The 19,745-nt window shown below is 45.3% G+C and overlaps 2 protein-coding genes across 4 annotated transcripts in view; one reads left to right on the top strand and one right to left on the bottom strand.

Moving 5' to 3' along the window:
• Positions 1-1,627: 1,627 nt before the first annotated feature.
• Positions 1,628-18,517, bottom strand: TBC1D13 (TBC1 domain family member 13). 2 transcript variants are annotated; one of them, XM_087914312.1, is made up of 12 exons: positions 17,854-18,517; positions 14,190-14,263; positions 12,501-12,541; positions 12,003-12,064; positions 9,841-9,940; positions 9,464-9,546; positions 8,861-9,020; positions 7,486-7,687; positions 6,563-6,726; positions 5,657-5,817; positions 5,015-5,072; positions 1,628-3,928 (listed from the first exon to the last, which is right to left on the bottom strand). In XM_087914312.1, the coding sequence occupies exons 5-12, from the start codon at positions 9,910-9,912 to the stop codon at positions 3,863-3,865; spliced, it is 966 nt and encodes a 321-aa protein (XP_087770438.1). In that variant the 5' UTR covers positions 9,913-9,940; positions 12,003-12,064; positions 12,501-12,541; positions 14,190-14,263; positions 17,854-18,517; the 3' UTR covers positions 1,628-3,862. The 2 variants fall into 2 exon arrangements, with proteins under 2 accessions (XP_087770438.1, XP_026568053.1); XM_026712268.2 differs by lacking the exon at positions 17,854-18,517 and adding an exon at positions 16,005-16,312.
• The window catches only part of ZER1 (zyg-11 related cell cycle regulator), a 14,965-nt gene continuing 13,647 nt past the window's right edge, over positions 18,428-19,745 (top strand). The window contains exon 1 of one of the 2 annotated variants that reach the window (XM_026712264.2): positions 18,428-18,598. The gene's annotated coding sequence lies outside the window, so the exon portion shown is untranslated. Of the gene's footprint in view, positions 18,732-19,745 lie in introns of both variants that reach the window. The other variant, XM_026712265.2, reaches the window with a different exon arrangement.

The raw sequence follows: 19,745 nt of genomic DNA, 5'->3' as shown, positions 1-19,745 counted from the left end.
GCGCCCTCTCTCTGCCCTTGAAGTTATTTAAACCTCGAAGAGTGGGGGGAGTTTAGGGCTAAACCACCTTTGATTGCAACCGCCCCTTTGTTTAATCCATTTCCGTGTTTCTCAACATCGGCAGCTTTAAGATGCTTGGACTTCAACTCCCAGAATTCCGCAGCCAGCATAGCTGGGGAATAAATAAAAATAGTAAATAAAACTAGTCCAATTCCTTTGTCTGCTTTAATTCCAATTTCTGCAAAAGCCCTTTCAAAGCCTCTCCAGATATAATAACTTCAAATTAACTGTCCCCTTTGTCAATCATTTAATTTCAGTTTGTTCAAAAGCCCTTTCACACACACCCCCCAAAAATCTTTCAAAATAACTATCCCATTCGTGCATTTCTTTTAATTCCAATTTCTGCAAATAACCTTTCACCCTGCCCCAAACAAAACTGTAAAATAACAATATTGTCCCCTTTATCCATTTGTCTATTTTAATTTCAGCGCGCAAAAACCTCCCCCCCCCAATATTTCAAAATAACTTCATTTGTCATTATCATAGTTTTTTTCCCTGAAAGAGAAACGAACAAAAGAAACAGATCAACAAAAGAAATTGCAGAGAATCTCCTGTGCAAAGTATACACTTGTGAATTCATTCGAATCAAGATCCTTCTTTTCTCCGGCTATGTATTTCAAGGGCAATTTTTAACTTATTCTATCTTCCTGTTCCCCAAAAAGATTTAAATACAATTTTGCATCTGATATTGAAACTGGGAAAGAAACTTCATTTAGCCAGTAAAAATAATATGAGGAGAAAAGCCTATTGAATTCCTTCATCCCTCAAAAGACCGGCAAAGCCAGTCAGGTTTTGCAAAGGAGAATCTTTATTTAGGAAACAAACAAAAAAAAAGAAAAATTAAATTGAACGACACAGAAAAATTATAGAACACACTGGAACCGATCTGCTAGCTAGAACAAATTTGCTAGCGCAAAAACTTTTACACGCATCTCTGCAGAATTTTGGGGGTGGGATTGAGTCCTTCCCCAGTCAAAAGCTGGTCGGGATTTTTACCACGGATGATCAGCAAGAGAGGTCAAAAAAAGATGGCAGGCTGAGCTCCCATTGCGGCTTTGTAGCCACCATCACGACTGCTGTGACCATTCCAGCAGAAAAACCACGATAAATACCTTGAATCCTGGCTTGCTTGCTTGCCAAAAGAATTGAAAAGCAAAACACAAAGTACCCTGTTTCATATTGGCAACAGGTCTCTACTCAATCTTTAAAACAACAACCAAAAAACAGGACGTATTTCCACTGTTCCCAAAATATAGAATTAAAAAAGAAATACAGGTCGACAAAGAGCTGTAGATAATTTCCTGTACAAATTATACACTTCCAAATTCACTCTTGAATCAAGGTTCTGCTTACTCTATGTACTGCACAGGCAATGATTTTTTGTAACCTTATTCTATCTTTTCCCCATCAGTTCTTTTTTACACAATTCTACATCAGATGCTCAAAAGCAAGAAACTAATTTAGCCAGTAGAAATAAAAAGGCTATTTCAGAAAGTAGTAGGAATACGTAAAAATTAAAGAACGAACGCAAGATTTGGCAGGACAGCAAAACAAAATGGCAGCAAAATTGAGTCAATCCGATCTATTATATCCGCCAAGAAAAACAAAAATATCCACCTCTTTGTGTAGAGTGTTGCCAGAAAGATTCACAAAAACATTTTTTACACACTGAACTTGGAAGTAACAATAGGCTCAATCAATGATTCTAAGCAGTTTTGTGGGATGGTGTGCATGAGTGTGTAAAAATCTTGACCTACTCCAATATGCAAGAAAATGGATTTTTTTTTATACAAACACACACACACACACACACACATTTTTTGTCCCTTCATTGCAGCATGAGATTTTAAGTAGCACAATCTGAACATTTTTTTTTTACATTCAATTTAACTGACAGAGAATAATTTTAGGCCACCCAAAAACCAGCTGCTACCTATCGCACACCGTATCCAATATGTGGCTGCCATCAAAATTTAAAAAAGAAAAAGACAATTATCCAGGAAAAAATGAAAAAAAAAAATATAGTTGAAAGACAGCTGTCATTTCTGTCTTGCAAGAAACCTAATCTGTATTTTGGGGAGAAAAGCCCCCCCTCTTTTTTTGCAAGCTTTATTTTTTTGTTCCTTCTACAGGGAATGTCAAATGCTAAGCGGCAGTTTCACTGTTCGTGCAAGTTTTGCAGTTTTGTGTCTTTTTCAGTTTGCTCTGAGGAAGGAGGCAGGAAACTACGCTATAGGATTTGGCAGTGATTATGCTGTATAAAAGCTGTAAGGCTAATTTTCAGGCAGCCTTCAAAAGTGCCCAACATACTCCTTACTACAGAGCCATTTCCCTCCACCAAGATAATACGTAATAATTAAGGGAACATATGGAATATAACTGTTGAAGCTCCATGGTTCGTGCTAATTTTCTTCCTTTTGTAATAAAGCAAAAATTCATTTCCTGCAGCGGGGTTGATGTATACATTTAGAAATGTTTTGATATCATCTCCTGGTTTCTGGTTCCATTATGTATTATCAAAAAAAAAAAAAAAGAAAAAGAAAGCCATAAAATGGACCCTCGGGGTATTTCCTGTTGCAAAATTGGGAGTAGAAGCAAGAAGGACGCCGGAAATAATCCTTTGCACATTCTTCTTGGAAAAAGCAGAATTCTTATTTTGAATCCTCTTTAAACACAGCATAAAACATGACGTCTTTCGGGGCTGTTTGAAAATGATTTTAGAATCAAAATTCTGTGACTGGCATCAAAACACAGGGGAAAAAAAGTCTTGTTTTGCTCAGCTACATCGAACTTCTAATTTCCCTCTTTTATTCAAGATAACAGCATTCCCTCAACCACCCCCCAAATGAAAAAACAAACCCTACACGTTATCTTGAATTTAATTAGAGGAAAAAATAGTTACCTCTTCAAATATGCCACAAAGGCCTGATTAACTTTTGGGAACTCAAACTAACCCAGAATAGGACGTCATTAACACGGCAGAGTTCTGAAAATAATCAAAATCCTCTTTTCACTGCTAGAATAATCACTTTGCATCGATGTTCACTGGAAATTCAATGAAATTTTCCCTGCAAGCAGATACCTAGCAGAGCATGGAGAAGTCTTCCATCCTTAAATTATCAGTTATTTTGGCTCGCAGGAAACTCTTTTATCGGAGGAATTTGTGGCCGAGGACAGGCTTTTACCAATTCGGGGGGAATAATTCATGGCAGAGCACTGACACATCACAGGCAGTCGGGAAACGCAACAGGGGTGACAACTGAAAGTCTAAGCGAGCATGTTGCTCTGGATTTGAACGTCCCCATCTAGAAAATTCCATGTTTCAGCAATGGAGGAAGACGGTCCGCTCCAAGGCATTGTGGCTAAGGAGACCTTTCTAGCATTGTTCCATTTTTTTCCTTCTTCTTTTAAGCTTCCAGGAAAAGCTGGCCTCCAAACAAAGGAGGAAGGAATCTAACAGGAAGGCTCCAGACCTTGGGATCTGGATTGGGAGCGACTGGGAAGAACTTATCCCAAAACCTATGACGCAGAAGCTGGACTGGCAGCTTGCAGAAGAAGTTCCCCCAAAGGGCTGGTTCTTTCCCGTGGAGTCCAACCCCAGGTGGGTCCTGCTTCTTGGGCCTTTCGAGAGGGTCCTTGTAGCTCATCTCCTTAAGAGTCCCTTGCCCAAAGGATGTGGCAAGGAGGAGTCATTATTTCCGGTCGAGGAGATTTTGGAAGAGAAGAAGCGTGACTTCCTCCAGAGGTCCTCCACAGAGGGGACAAGCAACCATCACACCTGCCGAACCTTTGGATGGACGAGCTACTTCGACTCCTGAAGATCCTTTGCTGTCTTCAGAATCAGGTGGACATCAGAGATAGGGTAGTCCTGAGTGGGAAAAAGGGACAATGCCAGGCGCTGAATGAAGGAGGAATTCTTACAAATTGCAGGCAGCGAGTAGAGTAGAACAGAACAGAACAGAACAGAATAGAATAGAAAGAGAATAGAGTAGAGTAGAGTAGAGTAGAGTAGAGTAGAGTAGAATAGAACAGAATAGAATAGAAAGAGAGTAGAGTAGAGTAGAGTAGAGTAGAGTAGAGTAGAGTAGAGTAGAGTAGAGTAGAGTAGAGTAGAATAGGAATAGGAATAGGAATAGGAAAAGAAGAGAACAGAACAGGAATAGGAATAAGAATAAGAATAGGAACAGAACAGAACAGAATAGAATTCTTTATTGGCCAAATGTGATTGGACACACAAGGAATTTGTCTTGGTGTAAATACTCTCAGTGTACATAAAAGAAAAGATACATTCGTCAGGAGTCGAGAATCATATTTGTAAGAATCCAAGAGGGGAGAAGCACTTAAGGACAATGGCCCCAACTCTAAAAGACCCCCACAGATCTGCAGGTGGCCACCGCAATCCTTCTCCCCCCACCCTTGACTTTTACGTAGTCCTTGACTTCCAACCTTTTGTTTAAACGACCATTCAAAGTTTACAATGGCACCTGGGGGGGGGAAATGACTTACGACCGGAACCTACATGGCTGTGGCAAGATCTCCAAAGTCACCTGATCAAAATTTGGGAGCTTGGCCACCGACATAATGTTGGCAAGCAATGGGATCTTTGAACAAATGGTTGTAAGTCAGTCACCCCCTGCAATCCCCCCCCTCCACCATTAGTAGAACAGCAACGTTACAACAATACAATAGAGGATTCCAGAAAGTTTTTGGCAACTGAAACCTCAAAGACGGTTAAGTTGGGCATCTCGTTTATGACTTTCCTACATAACAAGAAAAAAAAAGAGAGGCCTCGAAAACAACTGGCCACGGTGATTTTGCCCGTTGGTAAGAGCTAGTACAGCTTGTTCCAAGAAGCCACAGTTAAAAGAAAAGCTGCCTTGATACGAACACAGTCGTGGCTGAGGCTGTTCTCAACCAGGAAGAAAAATATTTTGCCTTCCCTTCTTTCCCTTACCTGCAAAAGCCGCATATTTACAGTAAAATCCCCTTCCAGTAGTTGATCCCGGATGAGCCTGTAGGATAACGACAGAGAAAAACATGGACTTAGCTCGGATCCACTGGGATCCAACAGGAAAGGGATCCAGGATGGACAATGCAAGAGGCAGAAATGACAAAACAACCTTTTATTTTTATTAATTTATTTTACTCATACACCTCCTTTATCATTATATATCAATATAAAACATATCTAATGCTCTTTTCTCCTATTTCCCCCACAATAACAACCCTGTGAAGTGGGTTGAGCTGAGAGAGAGAAAGAGGGACTGGCCCAAAGTCACCCAGCTGGCTTTTGTGCCTAAAGCAGGACTAGAACTCACTGTCTCCCGGTGTGGCTGGCCCAAAGTCACCCAACCGGCTTTCATGTTAAGACAGGACTAAAACTCACAGCCCTCAGATGATTGGCCCAATCCCCAGGTGGCTGTCACTCAGCTGCCTTTCATGGCTAAGGCGGGACTAGAACTCCCCATCGCCCAGTTTCTAGCCTGGTGCCAGGGAATTTAGTGGAAGCAACTATGTCCCATTGAAAGCAAGGGCGAGAGCCACTCCTCCAAGGTCCGTGTGCTTCCTTCTTTAGGACGTGTAGCTCTGAACTCACGTCAACATGGCGCAGCAGACTAGCAGGAGGAAGTCGAAGCGGCTGTCATCGGCGAAGAGGGAGTCCCAGATGCGAATGACGTCCGGGAGCAGGAACTCTTGTGAGAGCAGCAGTGTTAGCCAGCGGAACGCGAAGAACTGAGGCTTGATGTTCTGTTCTTGCTGGAAAGAGAAAATAAAACATTGGCGCAGTCTGCGCTAGAAAACGCGGGAAGGAGGAGGAAAGCATCCAGGACTCCCTTTTAATAATAATAAAGTTATTATCATAAACATTGTAAAGATTATTTTACGTATAGATAGATGGACGAATAGATGGATGGATGGATAGATAGATGGATCGGTCACCCAGCCACCATTTAGACCAATGGTGGGTAACCTTTTTGGGTTCCTGGGCCAAAAATTGTGAGCGCGCTTGTACTTGCGTTCCAGCACCCAGAAGGCAATGCGTGCGGCCCACCACCCCCTGTGCGCTCAAACCCTCCCTCCCCCCGCTTACCTGCATTGCGCCTCCCAGCTGATTTTCGGGCTGTTTGAGGCCTTTTTCAGCCTCCCAGAGGCTTGAGGGAAGCCTCTGCAGCCTTTGAAGGCTGAAAAATGGGCCCATTTAGTCACTTCCGGTATTTCCGGAAATACCGGAAGTGATGAAATGGGCCTATTTTTTCGGCCTGCAAAGACTGCAGAGGCTTCCCTCAAGCCTCTGGGAGGTCGAAAAAGGCCTCAAGCGGCCCGAAAATCAGCGGGGAGGCGCACACATGCGCAATGAGGCAAGTTGGCCTGGGGCTTGCATGCATGCTGTAGGTTCGTCATCACGGACTCAGACCGACCTTGACTTGGCTGACCACGATGGACCTTCCCCTTAAAGTTCCCCAAAGAAGGGTCACTTTGGCTCAACCTGAGAACTTCTCACCAGCTTCATGTACAGCTCCCTGTCTTTCTCCTTTAGGATGACGTAGACCTTCTCCATTTTGTAGGTGATCCCACACTGGGAATCATCCAGGCTCTTGATGAAGTTGTCCCTGATCTCAGACATGAGGTTGGTGAAGCAGAAGAAGGTGTCGGCTTCGGCGTGCTCTGTGCACAGAAAGGGAGACGGTCAGTAATCTGGATTATCCAACGTCCAGATTCAGGGGGGAAGAAAAAAGAATCTATCTGAAAAAATTAATAGGCTTCAATGCCACCTGCCAGGGCTGAGAAACGGAAAACGACCCGCCCCTCGCATGGCATCTGCCACGACCGTTTAAATGTGGAAGGTAATACAGGTAGTCCTCAACTTACAACAGTTCGTGCAGTGACCAAAGTTGCATTGAAAAAAGCGACTTATGGCTGTTTTTCACACTGACGACCATTGCATCATCAGCATCGTGTAATAAAAATTCAGGTGTTGGCCACTGACTTGTACTTATGACAGTTCCAGTGTCACGGAGTTACGTGACCCGCTCCTCCCCTTTTGTGACCTTCTGACAAGCCAAGTCAACAGAGAAGCTGGATTAACAACCGTGTTACTAACTGAACAACTGCAGGGATTCACTTTGGGCCAATCACCAGGAGATATAGGGAGTTCTAGTCCCCAGCAGCCATGGCAAGAGAGATCATGAAACGGAGCAAAGTTCGCTTAACGACAGAAATGTTGGACTCAGTTGTGGCCATAAGTCGAGGGCCACCTGCATAAAGCTTCTTGAATTCCTCACACCGTACGAAGTTGACTACGTATTTCCATCATACGGGTATCGTAGTTTCGTGTGCTCCTTTTAATATATTTTGATACCGTTAGCCGTGTTCTCTGTTGATCAGTCAGACCACAAGGCGGCAGGAATTCTCCAACCCCCTTACCTTTCCATGCGCTGTTGGGGTTTGTTGCAAAGGTGTAATAGAGGGGCCCCACAATTTCGTTCATCCCTTGGACGTAGGCAATTCCGGGGTTCAGCTTGGCGTAAATGAACAGGATTCGTTCCACAACTTCCCAGTGGGCTTCGAAGCCATCAGGGAGAACTTCGTATTCGTTCAGCACCGGTGTTTTAAGAGGGGAGCTCACCTGCAAAAACCAAACGGAGAAAATGGGGGGTCCAGCATCTTTTTATGGGTACAGGGACTCCTCGTTCACTGTGATGACCCAAAGGGGCGTGGCACAAAAATAACAACAGCACAAAAGTAGAATAAATTCCCTTTAATACCTCCAACTTGGCCCCCAATGTCCAGATATTCTCGGCTGGAGATGAACCTCTTCCAAAAAACAGTCTACGAAGGGAAGAAATGCAGCCCAAACCCAAAGTACAGATAAAGTAGAAATAAAAAACAACACAAACCACGCTGAAGTAAATTAACACGGACGGGCCAGGAGAATAAATTGCAGAATTCCAAAAGATAACGAAGCACATACAGTTGGGAGGACAGGACGCCAAAACCCAGATAAGCCTCGACAAAGATAATGCATGCTTTGCTTCCAGCTAGCAGCCGTGTGCAAGCGCCCTTCTTATATCCTGTTCTCCCAGCTGCAACCAATGAAAGGGATCAGGGCCTTTTCCTCTCCCGGAAGCCATGTTGCTCCCTTCTCCATTCCTCCCTGCCTGCCCTAGGATGAAGAGGGGGTGGACCTGGTTCTTCCTCTGAATGCCCAGCCGGACTGTGCCCTTCCCCTGTTTCTTCACAGCCACTGGAGCCACACTCCCACTCCCTGTCAGCTGCTCAATCTCCCCCTCAGAATCAGATTCCAACAAGGGCATGACATTCACTTAACGAATGTTCAAAGGTACAATGTCCGCTGACAAAATGGTGACTTACAAGCAGTCTTAGCAGTTACAATCATCACCGCAGCTCCACAGACACCGGATCAAAAGTCACTTTTCGTACCATTGTAAACTTCAAACACTAAACCAACTTTTGTAACTTTTATATTCCCCCCCACCATATTTTGTTCTATTGCACTTTATTAATTTATTTGATTCTTTTTGTTAGTTTTTATTGGTTTCTTTTAAAAAAAATATGGTTTTACATTCTGTAAGCCGCTTCGAGTCGTCATGGGCAAGTAGGTGCCAATATAAATTCAACAAATAAACAAATAATAAATATTATGACTGGCTTCAAGCAGTCGTCTTTTATGAGACCACCTGTGACACATTCCCTGAAACTCAAAATCTCCCCCAAAGCTGGCAGGGGACCAAGCTTTCGCCCCCACCCCTCAACCTTGTACCCGAAATTATTCTCTTACATTAGTTACCCCACTTCGGTTCCGTGCCACTGTCTGCGATTTGAGGGTGGTTTGTTCCACCCGCTTGCGAAGAGTCTCATATTCGTTCTGGTGGTCAAGGATCAACAGACAAGGATACTCCGTCGGGCGCTGGAAGAAAGCCATATCGGGATACAGTCGCCTATGGGGGGTGGGGGTGTGGGGCGCAAAAGAAACCGGGTTTCTCAAAGAGAGCCTGCAGTAATAACCCTGGATAAGTTGCTTTAAGAGAAGGACGGCTCTGAAGCTGTCCCCAGACATTTTCTTTTAGATTGGAGCTGACAGCCATGGCTCAAGGAAGCCCTAGTTTGGGACTAACAACTTTATGGGTCCCTGGATGTGGGGCTGAGCCTGAGGCAGGGGTCAAAGGCGTCGTAAGTCATGAGTCCCTGCGTGCGTGCAAGCGATCGAAGTCTAGCCCACTTTGACTGCCCTTCTTATCTCCCGCTCATTTCCCTTAAGGGCCAGTTGGCCAGGTTCTTCTAGAAGGCTTAATCTAGCAATGAATCTTTCTGCTCACTGGAACTGCCTGAATCCCCTGATTTTATTTCTTTGGGGGGTGGGGGGGGGAGAGGGCTGACTTACCGGACATCCTTGTCGATCTGCAACAGGACTTCGTTGTCCTTGAAGTAAGTGTTCCACTGGCTGTTGGGGTTGGGATTCAGCGGCTTTGGAGAGAAAGATTTGGAGAGAAGAGGCAGTCAAAAACCAAGCTGGGAGAAGAAACACAGATTTTATTTTATTTATGTATTATTTATATCCTAAGCTTATTATTTTTGCAAATAACTCAAAGGGGGGAACATCTCCAACAGGCCTTCCTCCTCCTATTTTCCCCACAACAACAATCCTTTGAGGTGGGAAAGAGAGAGGGATTGGCTCATCTGACCGTCCAGTGGGACTAGAACTCACTGTCTCCTGCTGATCGTGATTAGAAGAAAAGGGCTAATCGGGGGTGTCCTTACATGGTCGTCCAAGGTGACATCCTCTCTGAAGACTCCAAGTTCAGCTTTAGCTATTCCCGGCTGGATAATCATTTCCTTCAAGAACTGCGCATATAATTCCCTTCAAGGAGAGGATGCAGAAGGAGACAGTTTTAAAAAAGAATTCATATTAGGAATAGGGTTTGCACCCCCATTTCCATCAGTGCTGCAAGGTTTTTTAAAAAGCAAGCAGAGCTGAATATTGTTTAACACAAGACACACAGTCTCTATTGTTTCAAACACACCCAACAAAACAGGATGGGAGGGAGGGAAGGAAACTGGATGGAAGAAAGGAAAGCAGGAAGGAGGGAAGAAAGGAAGGAAGGAAGGATAAGAGGGAGCGATGGAGGAAGGGAGGGAGGGAGGAAAGGAAGGATAAGATGGAGAGATGGAGGAAGGGAGGGAGGGAAGGAAGGAAGGAAGGAAACTGGACGGAAGAAAGGAAAGCAGGAGGGAGGGATGGAGGAAAGGAAGGAAGGATAAGAGGGAGAGATGGAGGGAGGGAGGAAGGAAGATGAAATAGCATGAATTAGTTAAATCACACCCACATTTCAGAAGTTGTATGAAGCCACATCCTGAGCTTTAGCTAAAGCAAAATCCAAACTACAGCCTTGGACAACAAATCTGAAATTATTTCGGTGTAGATATTTTGGACATATCTCTCCACTCAGATTCCTTGAGTGATTTCCAGAGTCATTCCCCCCCTCTTTTTTTGGCAAATACAACGAAGTCCAGTGGCCTTAAAGTGATTTTCCATACAAAAATACACTCATATGTACTATTAAGAAACACGAGCAGTTTGCGATTTGATCTCTGCTTTTAAAGTACTATGCTGTCACTGCTTTTAATTGATTTCTGTTGGAAAAGGCCATTGCTGGCTACTCAGAAGCAACCTTTGCAAATCTGGCCAGGCAGAATATTTCAGAACACAACCCCAGTTTTTACATTTTTAATGTAATTTCTTTAATCGCCAAAAAGTACCACATTCACAGACCCCAAAATAGCTAGTGTACCCATTTGGCTTTCTAGCCAACACACCCCAGCCAGCAATGTGGAAATAAATTTGCATCCACAGTGTCCAGTGTAAATTTGCATCCACAGTGTGATTGAACACTGTCTTTAATCACACGCTTTTAAAATACATCTCAAATTATTATACTTTTGCGTTTACTCTTCTAATTTTTCCAACTTAGTCAGCTTAAAAACGGTATTTCTCAACCTTGATGACTGTGAGAGGAGTGGACTTCAATTCCCAGAATTCCCCAGACAGCATTTGGGGAATTGAAATGCACTCATCTAACAGTCACCAAGGTTGAGAAACGCTGACTTAAAAGTTCTAAAAATTGGATAGGAAGTGTTAGCACTGTTTCTGTTGAGTCATCAGCCCTGCAGTTTAGTTAATCTATATGAAGAAAAAAATTAAAAACTACGGGAAGAAAACGCTTTTAATTGATTGGGGAAGGGTCAAACCAGCCTCAACTCTAAGCGACCACACAACAAATATTCTCCTTGGTTTTGGCTCACTGAAACAATCCAGATGGACACGCAAGATTTTAAGTAATTAACTTGAAATTAGTTAATTTTAAACAATTTTAAAATTAATTTAATTAATTATAAAATTAATTTTAAATCACTAGCTGATGCAAACCTCTGGCAGAAAGGTGAAAAAGCAATAGGAAATTTATTTAATTTTTTAAAATATAAATCAGAGAGCTAATTTGCTAACTGCTTGGTGCTTCACAGTTGAATTCTCAGCAATAAGAAGGAACTGTCAGGCATGAAGAATCGGGACACCTTAAATTCTAGTAAAACTGATTTATCGCTCATAGGAATCTACATAAGAACCTACACAACCAACGGTCAGCAGAATTGGCATTATAAAGTGGTATTAATACTTCGCACAATCTTGATTCTATCCCCCGCGGTGATGCAGCCTAGGATTTGGTTGCCTTTTTTAGTGGCTGCAGCAAACTGCGACTAAGGTCATTCAAGAGAGGTTGGATTTAGACTGTTTGTGGCCACCTAACGCCTCCAGGCTAATTCCTCTCTTGACTCCACCTCCCTGTTTTTTGCCTCCTACAGGGAGGTTCCGATTATCCTTGCCAAGAAGGAAAGATGGAGAGGATGGCAACAGTTCATGGTACCTTTGCTTCCTCAGCTGGGAATTCCAAGTCCCCCTTTCCAGAGGAAGGTAGTTTAAGAGGATCTGCAAAAGGCAAACAGGGAAAAGAATTTGCACAGGGGGAAAATGTATTCTGAACTCCTCAATTTGCTAACCAGCCTTTCCCCAACCCAGGGCCATTAACCCTTCTTTATTTAATACAGGAATGCAAGCATTCCTTTAATGACCAGAGGTACAATGGCCTTGAACAAAGTGACTTATGACTGTTTTTCACACTTACGACCATTCCAGCATCCCCCACAGTCACTGATCAAAACTTCAGATGTGGAAGGTCATGAAAGGGGGCAAAACCCATTTAATGACCGCCTTGCTTAACAAGAGAAATTTCTCAAACGCTCACTAAAGAAACGGTTGCAAATCAGGAACTACCTGCACGATAAAACGGATCTGAAACCCAGCAACGCGAAGGGGAAATCAAAGGAGCAGGTGAAGCCAGGCTGTTCGATGAGGAGGGACTTACCTTCCAGCAGAGACAGCGCAAGCCACCTTCGAAGGGAATCCCTGTGAAATGGAAGAACCAGGGGATTAAACCCGAGTCCCTTTCAACATGGCGGCCTCAAGAAGGATTAAGGAGCGCGATGAACGTTTCATGGGTAGGTTCCACCTCAGAGAGAACTGAGTGAAGCTGGACAACTCAGCTAGCCCAGAGGCTGGAGCAGGTCCCCTTAGAGGAAAACTTACGACGTGGGGGAGGCTTTCTGGTCTAGAAAGGAGGCACAGGAGAGGAGATGATGATGCTGGAGGCGCCCAATATTATCCATGGCAGGGATGAAGTGGACAAGAAGAAGCTGTCCCCCCATCACCACCACCTGCTCAAAATACTGGAACCAGAGGCCACCCAGTGGAGTGAAACTGTCAGCTTTGGAAGCCGTATTGAGATCAGATGCTGCCACATTTCAGCCTGGGAAAGTGGGAGGGGGGGAATTTATTGGACTATATATCTAGTTAACACATAACAACATTCTTTTTCTGATTCAAGGTCAGGTTGTTTTGCACGTAAGTGAGAGGAAGTCTTAACTTGGGACGGACGGTGATTGGGCCACGTGATGTGATGATAGGTGCAGGGGACGGATTTGCAGTTTTTACTTATTGTAAGAAAGACTGGAAGTTTCAGATTCAGGATTCTCCAGTAGTGCCAGTTCACTATCCAAATAAAAAGGGACCTTTGAGAAGATGTCTGCCTCGGAGTTATTGGGTCGCTCGAACGCTGACATAAATCTTGGAAGAACCAAGACTGACCAAAGAAAGTATATTTTTTAATGCAATGCGTAATTCAGCTTTGGGATTGGCTATCTTGAAATGGGGTGCTGGCTCCTGGGATGGAGAGCAGTGAGGCCACCTCTGAAGGCTGCCTGCCGGGAGAATGCATCACTGTGAGAACAGATGGCTGGACTGGATGGAACAGGTACATAACCCAGCAACGTCCTCCTCCTTCCCCCCTCCCCTTTTTCCTCTTCTTCACCTCCCTTCTCCTCCTCCTCTTGCTTCTCCTCCTTCCCCTCTTTGTCCTCCATCACTGTCATCATCTTCCTTCCTATCATCTGCCGGGAAGCTTGTGAGCTTCCATGGGCAGTCAGTGGGTCATTGCGAGAACAGATGGCTGGACTGGATGGTCCAGAAGTCCAACCCAGCAGGGCCTGGCTCATGTTCTCAAATCAATTTCCACTCCTTCTGGCACTCCCTGATTCATCTTCATGCGCACAATGGTGCAGTGAGAAGCATAGCTTTAGAGCCAAGATGGCTTGAAAAGAGATTCACCATTGGGTACAGGTTTTTTTTTTTAACTAGATCTTCATAATCCAATCTAAAGAAGGGATGGCCACACTGCAACAATGCATTTCTACGTCAGAAAAAAGGAAGAAAAGTGGACTTGATGCATAGGGCATTTTTAAGCTTGCAAGAACATTTTCTGTTAAATATTTATAGAGGTAGCAATTCAGTGATCTTTGGCCTTTAAACACCAGTTGGCAGAGGACTGTCAAATCCTACTTGGGGATTTCATAGTAAAAAGAGGGAGAAAAGGGTCCCTCCAAGGTCCCTTCCAGCCCTATGATTTCATGTCACTTTTCACAGTGGAAATTCACTTCTCTTATAAGGCCAGCTTTCTGTGCAAATTTTGCAAGGCCAAGCCGCTGCCCTCTCTCCTTACCGTTGAAACAAAATTCCCGCAGCTTTTGCAGCACAATGTTGGGCTCGTTCAGGATCTCTTCAAATTCTGCAATTCTGCAGGAAACACAACCCAGACCAGGCTGTTAGCTCCCCCCCACACACGCTGAAACCACAAAAGATTTCGTGCTACCTAAAGCAACCAGGAACCTGCAAACTCAATATGAGGCACAGCACTTTGTTGTGGTTTTAGCTAAATGCATATAAAGTTTCTTTATTATCCCATTCAGGGTGGGATAAAACTCAAGAGGCCCAAAATACAAGCATGCAATATTATTTGTATTCCCTGCCCCCAAGGCCACGTGGAAGTTAACTGAAAAACCCGCAGATAAGGGCTTTTATCTGAGCTTAAACCAAGTTTGAGTGCAAAAAAAACAACCCCGCCTGAATTGTTATCACGAACAGCCGTAGTCCCAATGTCTCCCCTGATCTATACAGGTGGTCCTCGACTTAAGACCACAATTGAGGCCAAAATTCATGTTGCTAGTAATATATTTGTTAGGTGAGTTTTGTGATCTTTCTTGCCAGCTGTTTAGTGAATCTTTGCAGTCATTAAGTGAGTCACACGATTGTTAAGCAGATCTGACTCCCCCTTTTGGCTTTGCTTGCCAGAAGATCTCAGGATGTTGAGACAAAGTGACGGTCATAAATATGAAGCATCTGAATGTTGACCACGTGGCCCTGGGAATGTTGCAAAGGTTGTCATTGTAAAAAAAGGTCTAAGTCACTTTTTTCAGTGCTGTTGTAAGTTTGGTCACTAAATGAACAGTTGTAAGTCGAGGATTGCCTGTATTTCATTCCCTCCTGCCCACCAGATATCTTGGGAGAATACATCTGAGTAGCACCTTGTTGGGAAAAAAAAAAGTATCCTAGATGTTTAAAATCCTTAAACGGCCACATGAAGAATCGCTGAACAAAAATAGCAACTTCCCCCCTGCCTCAGATCAGAAATTACCATCTTCTGGCTCTTTGGTCCTCTTAAAACTTTGGCCAAATACACATTTACTTTTTAAAGGAGCACCCAAACAATCACAAGAGCATCCTTGCGTGAAAAACTCCGTTTTCTGTAGTAAAAATCGGTACATTTTTCTTTAGTTGACTATGGATTTTCTTCCATAATTGGAAACGTTTTGCTAATGTACTTTAATAAAAATCCATATAAAAGCCTCTTTTGCCTGTCTGTGTGTGTTTTAAACAATCAGCAAAGAGCTGGTGTGTGCCCACCACACCATTCACACAGTTCGTTCTACAACTGTAGTAATTTCAGGAGTAGCAAAGGATTAATTTTTGGGTGGGAAATGGGAAATGCAGTCAAAACGGCCTTCGGGGAAAAAAAGCTTCCTTTTTCTTTGATTCATTGTTGCTTTTACTTGGGCAATGAAACGGGAAAAAAAGGAAAAACAGGCAAGAAGGCTAGAAAGAACAAAAGAAACCCGGGAGCCGCTCGCCAACAGCCTCCAGATACACACATACACACAACAAACACACACGGGATTGCCAAGCGCCTTCCCAGAGTCGCGCCCGGTGGCTCCATCCTCGCCCTCGGGCCAAGGAAAAAGCCGATCCGTTAGAGAGGCCGGGAAGGAGGCGACTTGCCCGGGGTCTCTGCCTCCGCCCGCAAAGGCTTGCTCGCCCCCCACCACCCTCCAGGGTCGAAAGCCCTCCTTCCCTTCCCTCCTGCCCTCCCCACCAGCCCCAATTGGGAAGGGAGGGGGGATTTTTGCAATGCACCCTTGGGGAAAGGGGGGCCGGGGTCCCGTCCCCCCCCCCCTTTGGCATCCCCTCGGGGGCTCCTTACCTGCTCCGGTGCAGGCGTGACATGATGCGGGCCCCGCGAGGACCGGCCCGGACCCTCCCGCCGCTTCTCCCGGGCGCTCCGGCGCGCCGCCGGGAGGACTAAATGGCGGAGGCGGAGGAGGAGGAGGAGCTCGGCCGCCCGCCGGCTCGCCCTGCGGCTCGCCCTGCCTCCTTCCTCTCCGGCGGGCGGGAGGGACTCCAGAGCCCATGAGCCACCGCTTGGCCAGCCTACATTCCAAGGCCTGCGCGCTCCACAATCAGCAGTCCCAGCTGTCTGGGTGGGGGAGAGCCTTGGCTCCGTGGCCCATGCTCCACAGCTGGAAAAGTGCCCACTGTCTTGCGGGGAACTTGGGACTCCCCTTGCCTATTGCTCCAAGCCAGCACAGACTTTCCCCCCACTTTTTTCCCCCCTGGGGGCCAGGACTCCGAGGCCTATGCTCCACATCTGGCAAAGTTCCTGCTGTCTTGGCAGAGCCTGGACTTCATTGCCTATACTCCACAGCCAGCATCGTCCCTTGTGGTGGGTAGGGTTCCAGGGTTCCATTCCAGAACGTGGACTATAATTCCCATCCTCCCCGCTGGACTCCCCCAGCAACCATGAGCCAAAATGCAACTACTTAAGTACATTCATTTTGGCTGTTTGTGATCTTAGCTGGATCTGTGTGGTCAGGAGATCCAAACTATGACTCTCAAGCCATCATTGTTGGGTTTAAACCGTACATCGAGTTACATGTCAACAAGCAATCGTTACACCTAAGCCTGATGGCCAAACTGACTTTGTGATCCCTCCTAAAATATTACAAGCAATTTTTACGGGAAGAGCAATAAGTGCTTCTTTCTAAATAATAAAACAAAAAGAGGGAGGATTTTTGGGGTGGGGATAATGGGATAAGGAGTCTAGCCACCCCAGATAAATGGGGAACTCTGTTTGGGAGTCAATCCCTGGACCCCGTGATCTTTGATCAGTATCTAGTACCATTTTTGAGCAACAGGGAAAGCAATTTCCAATTTACATATTGTATAAGATAAGATGCATAATAATTGATATATTAATTATACATTATACTTCATATGCATATTACTAATAAACAATATGGCTGTAGGTTTTGTTTTCATTGCTTTTTGTACACTAGGGATTGTGTTTGCAAATACTGATCATTCAGTTGTTACAATAATATAACACTATATATTATTCATTAAAGGCCCCATAGAGGCAAAATAGTTTGGCTAAGACATTTACAGCACTGTGTTTTAGTCATATTTTTATATTATTTTATTACTGTAAACAACACCCAGACTCACTTAGGTGAGATGGATAGTGTAAAAATTTGATAAATAAATCAATAAAATATCAGATGGCAAAAATATATACGGTATACATGTTTGAATGTATATATCTTGTACTTATGTAGATGTGTGTAAGAGAGCAATCTATCCATCTGTCCATCCACCTACCTACCTACCTACCCACCCATCCATCCATCCTCCATACATCTTATCCATGTTGTCTATCTATTCATCCATCCATCCAGCTATACATACGTACATACATACATCTTATCTATGTTCTCTGTCCAGCCATGTCATCTCTCTTATCTGTCCATCCATCCATCTTATCTATCGTCTGTCTGTCTGTCTATCCATCCATCCATCTTATCCATGTCTTCTGTATAGTGATCGATCTATCCATCTGTTTATGTGTTCTATCTATCTATTCTATATCTGTCAATCTATCCATTCAGTGTCTGTCTGCCTGTTGGTGCTGCTGTCCAACAGATGTACCTCTCCAAACATTTGAAGGAGGAAACAATTGAAGCAGCTCTTATAAAGTGCGATCAAGCAAAAGGTACCTGGATTACTGCAATGCGCCTTAGGCAGGGCTGCCCTTGGAGGCTGCTCAGCCGGGGTCATGGGTGCAAAATACATCCTTCTGAGGGCAGAGAGGGGCTTCTGACCACACACCTCCTAAGCAGTTGGGGCTGACCTTCTCCTCCCCTTAAGGAAAAAAAAACCCTCTTTTCTCTTCAACCTAAACAAAGGGGGGGAATTGCCTATCACAATCCCGAGGCTGCCTTCCTTCCCCTGTAGGTAGCCCAAGGATTCTCTAACGGCCCCATAATCCTTGGGTGGGGGGGATGAGGGGGGGGGTGAGGATTATGAGCTCATTCCAGGGCAACTTCAGGGGTTGGACTACAACCCCCATCAGCCCCCACCCGCCCCCCAGGAGGTGAGGTGGGCTTCTTGGTGGCGAGGAAGTGCGGCGGAACTCCCTGGTATCCGCCTCTGTTTCCCGGAGTGATTTTTTTTTGGGGTGGGGGGAGGCTTTTCTCGCTGCACCCCTAAGTACGCGAGAGGGGGGGGGAGAGAAAGAAACCGATGGAAAGGCATGGCTGCCGGAAGTGACGTAAGGGTTTGTTGACAGCGGCGGCCGCTGCCAATGCCAGCGCCAGGGAAAAGGAACGGGGAGAGCGGACCCCGGTGGGAACCTCTCTCCCTCTCTGTCTCTCCCCGCGCCGGAAACGGAACCAGCGGCGAGGCGGAGCTTCGTTTCCCTCCCGCCCCACACCGCCCCCCCCCAGCCAGGCGGGGAGTCCGGTGAGTGCGGAGGACGGCAGCCCGCGGGTTGTGGGGAGGGGTCTCTCCGGCAGTGCCAGGCGGGCTCCCCCCTTGACGACGCCGGAGGGGAAGGAAGCCCCCGCCTCCCCCCAACCTGGCGCCCCCGGGATCGGTGTGTGTGTGTGTGTGTGTGTAGGGGGGCTCTGGGAGGAGGGTGGGGAGGAGGAGGAGGAGGAGGATGGGAGTTGTAGTCCGGCACCTGCTGCTCCCCAGCTTGGCTGAGCCCGAAGGAGAAGCAGGTCCGGGCGCTCTTGCTGGCAGGGATCTGGTGGGATCTCTGGAGATCCTCAGGTCGTGGTGATCCCAAAGGTGCTTTCCACCCCCACCCACCCACCCCCGCTCCCCCTTCAAAAGGCAGCTGGGTTTTGTTTTCAGTCCAGTTGCCTTTTGGAAAAGAAAATAAGAAGACGAAAAGAGAAGAAAACCCAGCATCCTTGGGGATCCTCCGATGAGATCCTTTAGTGACAGTCGATATTGAAGGCACGGGGTGGATCCCCTCTTCAGATCCACCCCCCTTTTCAACGGGGCTCTTTAGGTGGCTTTGCCCCTGCAGAATCCTAACAAACCAAGACCGTGATGTAGAAAAGCAGGACTTTTACCAGGGAGATCAACAGATCAAAGGAGGAAAACTGAATATTAAAAAGAAATAGAAGTCATTGCTCTATGCTTATAAAAGCAAGGGAATTTTTTCATCCTGGGCGAGATCAGTGTTTTTCCACTGTCTGGGGAATCCTGGGTGCTGAAGCCCTCCTCGCTTAAAGTTGCCCTCCCCAACCTCTCCTTGAAGGAGAAATTTCCTGACAGTTATAACAATAAACCAGTGGAACAACTAGCCTCCCAAAGCTGTGATTGCTGGAGGTTTTTAAGAAGAGGCTGGACAGCCATTTGTCTGAAAATGGTATAGGGTTTCCTGCCTGAACAGGGGTTGGACTAGAAGACCTCCAAAGTCCCTTCTAACTCTCGTATTCTATTATTATTTATTACATAATTATTATTATTTAATCGGTTCAATTGCCAAATTTGAAAAAAAAACTGGATTAGATGGAGAGGTTGAATTCATTTTTCCTAGTTGGGCATCATCCACAGAATTCTCTTTGAGATGTTGGAGTTTATATTTGGCACAACT

Source organism: Pseudonaja textilis, chromosome 17 (assembly GCF_049901715.1).
Source record: "Pseudonaja textilis isolate UNSWEBS1 chromosome 17, rPseTex1.2, whole genome shotgun sequence".
Taxonomy (NCBI): domain Eukaryota; kingdom Metazoa; phylum Chordata; class Lepidosauria; order Squamata; family Elapidae; genus Pseudonaja; species Pseudonaja textilis.
The sequence above is the reverse complement of the archived record's forward strand: the minus strand, read 5'-3'. Positions and strand labels throughout refer to the sequence as shown.

Bases quoted from the DNA above. Each gene is read 5' to 3' on its own strand.
- TBC1D13 (XM_026712268.2), bottom strand. From the start codon at position 16,027: ATGTCACGCCTGCACCGGAGCAG. The intron at 12,065-12,500 runs GTAAGTCCCTCC...TGCCTTTTGCAG, and splicing joins TGCGCTGTCTCTGCTGGAAG to ATCCTCTTAAACTACCTTCC. The intron at 5,818-6,562 runs GTGAGAAGTTCT...TTCTCTTTCCAG, and splicing joins GGGAGCTGTACATGAAGCTG to CAAGAACAGAACATCAAGCC.